This window comes from Centruroides sculpturatus, unplaced genomic scaffold (assembly GCF_000671375.1).
Source record: "Centruroides sculpturatus isolate CEXI.00-Female unplaced genomic scaffold, Cexi_2.0 scaffold23, whole genome shotgun sequence".
Taxonomy (NCBI): domain Eukaryota; kingdom Metazoa; phylum Arthropoda; class Arachnida; order Scorpiones; family Buthidae; genus Centruroides; species Centruroides sculpturatus.
In genome coordinates, this window is record NW_019384313.1 from 1,233,031 (window position 1) to 1,234,483 (window position 1,453).

The 1,453-nt window shown below is 21.7% G+C and overlaps 1 protein-coding gene across 1 annotated transcript in view; it reads right to left on the minus strand.

Annotated features, from left to right (window-relative positions):
* Positions 1-272: 272 nt before the first annotated feature.
* Positions 273-1,453, minus strand: part of LOC111622428 — an 18,183-nt gene continuing 17,002 nt past the window's right edge. The window contains exons 4-6 of the mRNA XM_023364809.1: positions 1,158-1,276; positions 645-754; positions 273-433 (exon numbers count right to left, since the gene is read on the minus strand). Coding sequence (XP_023220577.1) covers positions 665-754; positions 1,158-1,276 — 209 coding nt within the window. The 3' untranslated portion in view covers positions 273-433; positions 645-664. The remainder of the gene's footprint in view (positions 434-644; positions 755-1,157; positions 1,277-1,453) is intronic.

Below are 1,453 nucleotides of genomic sequence, written 5' to 3' on the forward strand. Positions count from 1 at the left end.
TATCTAACTCGGTTCAGGGAAAAATATTTGAATCGAAATAACGCGTTTGTATACAGCTAATCGAAAACCAAAAAGTACAAATTAAATTATATACACTCTGTTTTAAAAGATATTTATTTCTTTTTATTATTACCTGTAAATACACAAGTACATATATTAAGAAAAATTTATAAATGTAATTTTTTTTTAATTTAAGAAAATCGGTTTTTTCTTTCACAACAAATCCAATTAAACTTTGAAAAGATCCAAAGAATGAAGAAAGAAGCTTTCTTAATAAATAAAATTGCAGGATCGCTGTACTTTTCGACGTAAAAATTATCGTTATTCTTAAGTCTTGTGTCGTTATTATACAATTAATTATCATGTTGATTTTCATAATTAATCATTTAAAATTTTGAGTTAACTAAATTTTAGTCACTTTCTTCACTCTTATCTGAAAAAGTAACGATAAAATTTTATAAGTATTTATTTGCAGAAATTTATTATTCAAATTTGAAAAGTTTAAAAGTTTATTGCTTTTTAAAGGCGATTTAAGAATTATTTTTAATTTTTTGTTATAAATGATTCTATTCGACAGGATAAATGTAACTCAATTAACTTTTGTCACGTAAATGTAGTATAAAACATAAAAATCCTCGACATACCTTTATAATTATCAATCATTTTACTTAGACGATGACTTGAAACATTGTAAAATGAAGGATGGAAGTTTCTTAAAGAACTGAATGAAAACATCCATGCACTTCGTTGTTTTCTAGAAACAGTAAATGTTTTCATAAATCAAAAATAATAAAAGCAATTTCAAATATCATGAAAATATATCATCAAGTTATACTGTTTAGAGTCTATGTAGAATTTCAAATTATTCAGAATTATTCACATTTACAAAATATAAATAAATAAACAATAATTAAATAATTCAAATATAGAATAATCAAGAGTGAAATGTTTTAATTATATTAATGACTTGAAAAGCTGCTGTTTATTCCAATATGTATCAATAACAACTAAATGTCAACAATTACTTTAATTACTAAACATTTTTAAATGTAAATTAAATTACTTTAATTTTTCAATTACTAACAACAACAACAACAACATTTAAAATCAGTTTAAATGTTTATAAATTAAGAAATAAATTAAAAATATTTACTAACCTCATCATATTCTTCGCCACTTGATAAATTTTCATCGTTATAACTTTCAGTTTCTTCGAAATTAACGCTTTTCATCGTCTTTATTACTTTTCCGTTGGTGTTCTGTTTACCTTTTACATCTAAAAATAAATTTTATATTTTAAATCTTATTTTTTCTTAATTTAAATTTGCAATGCTGTTATTAAATAGAAATTAAATGATTAAAAACATATACTACAGCATGATATTAATATTTATCTTCAATTTCCAATAACATTGAATTTCAAATATTAGCAAGTAAATATAATGTAAAAACA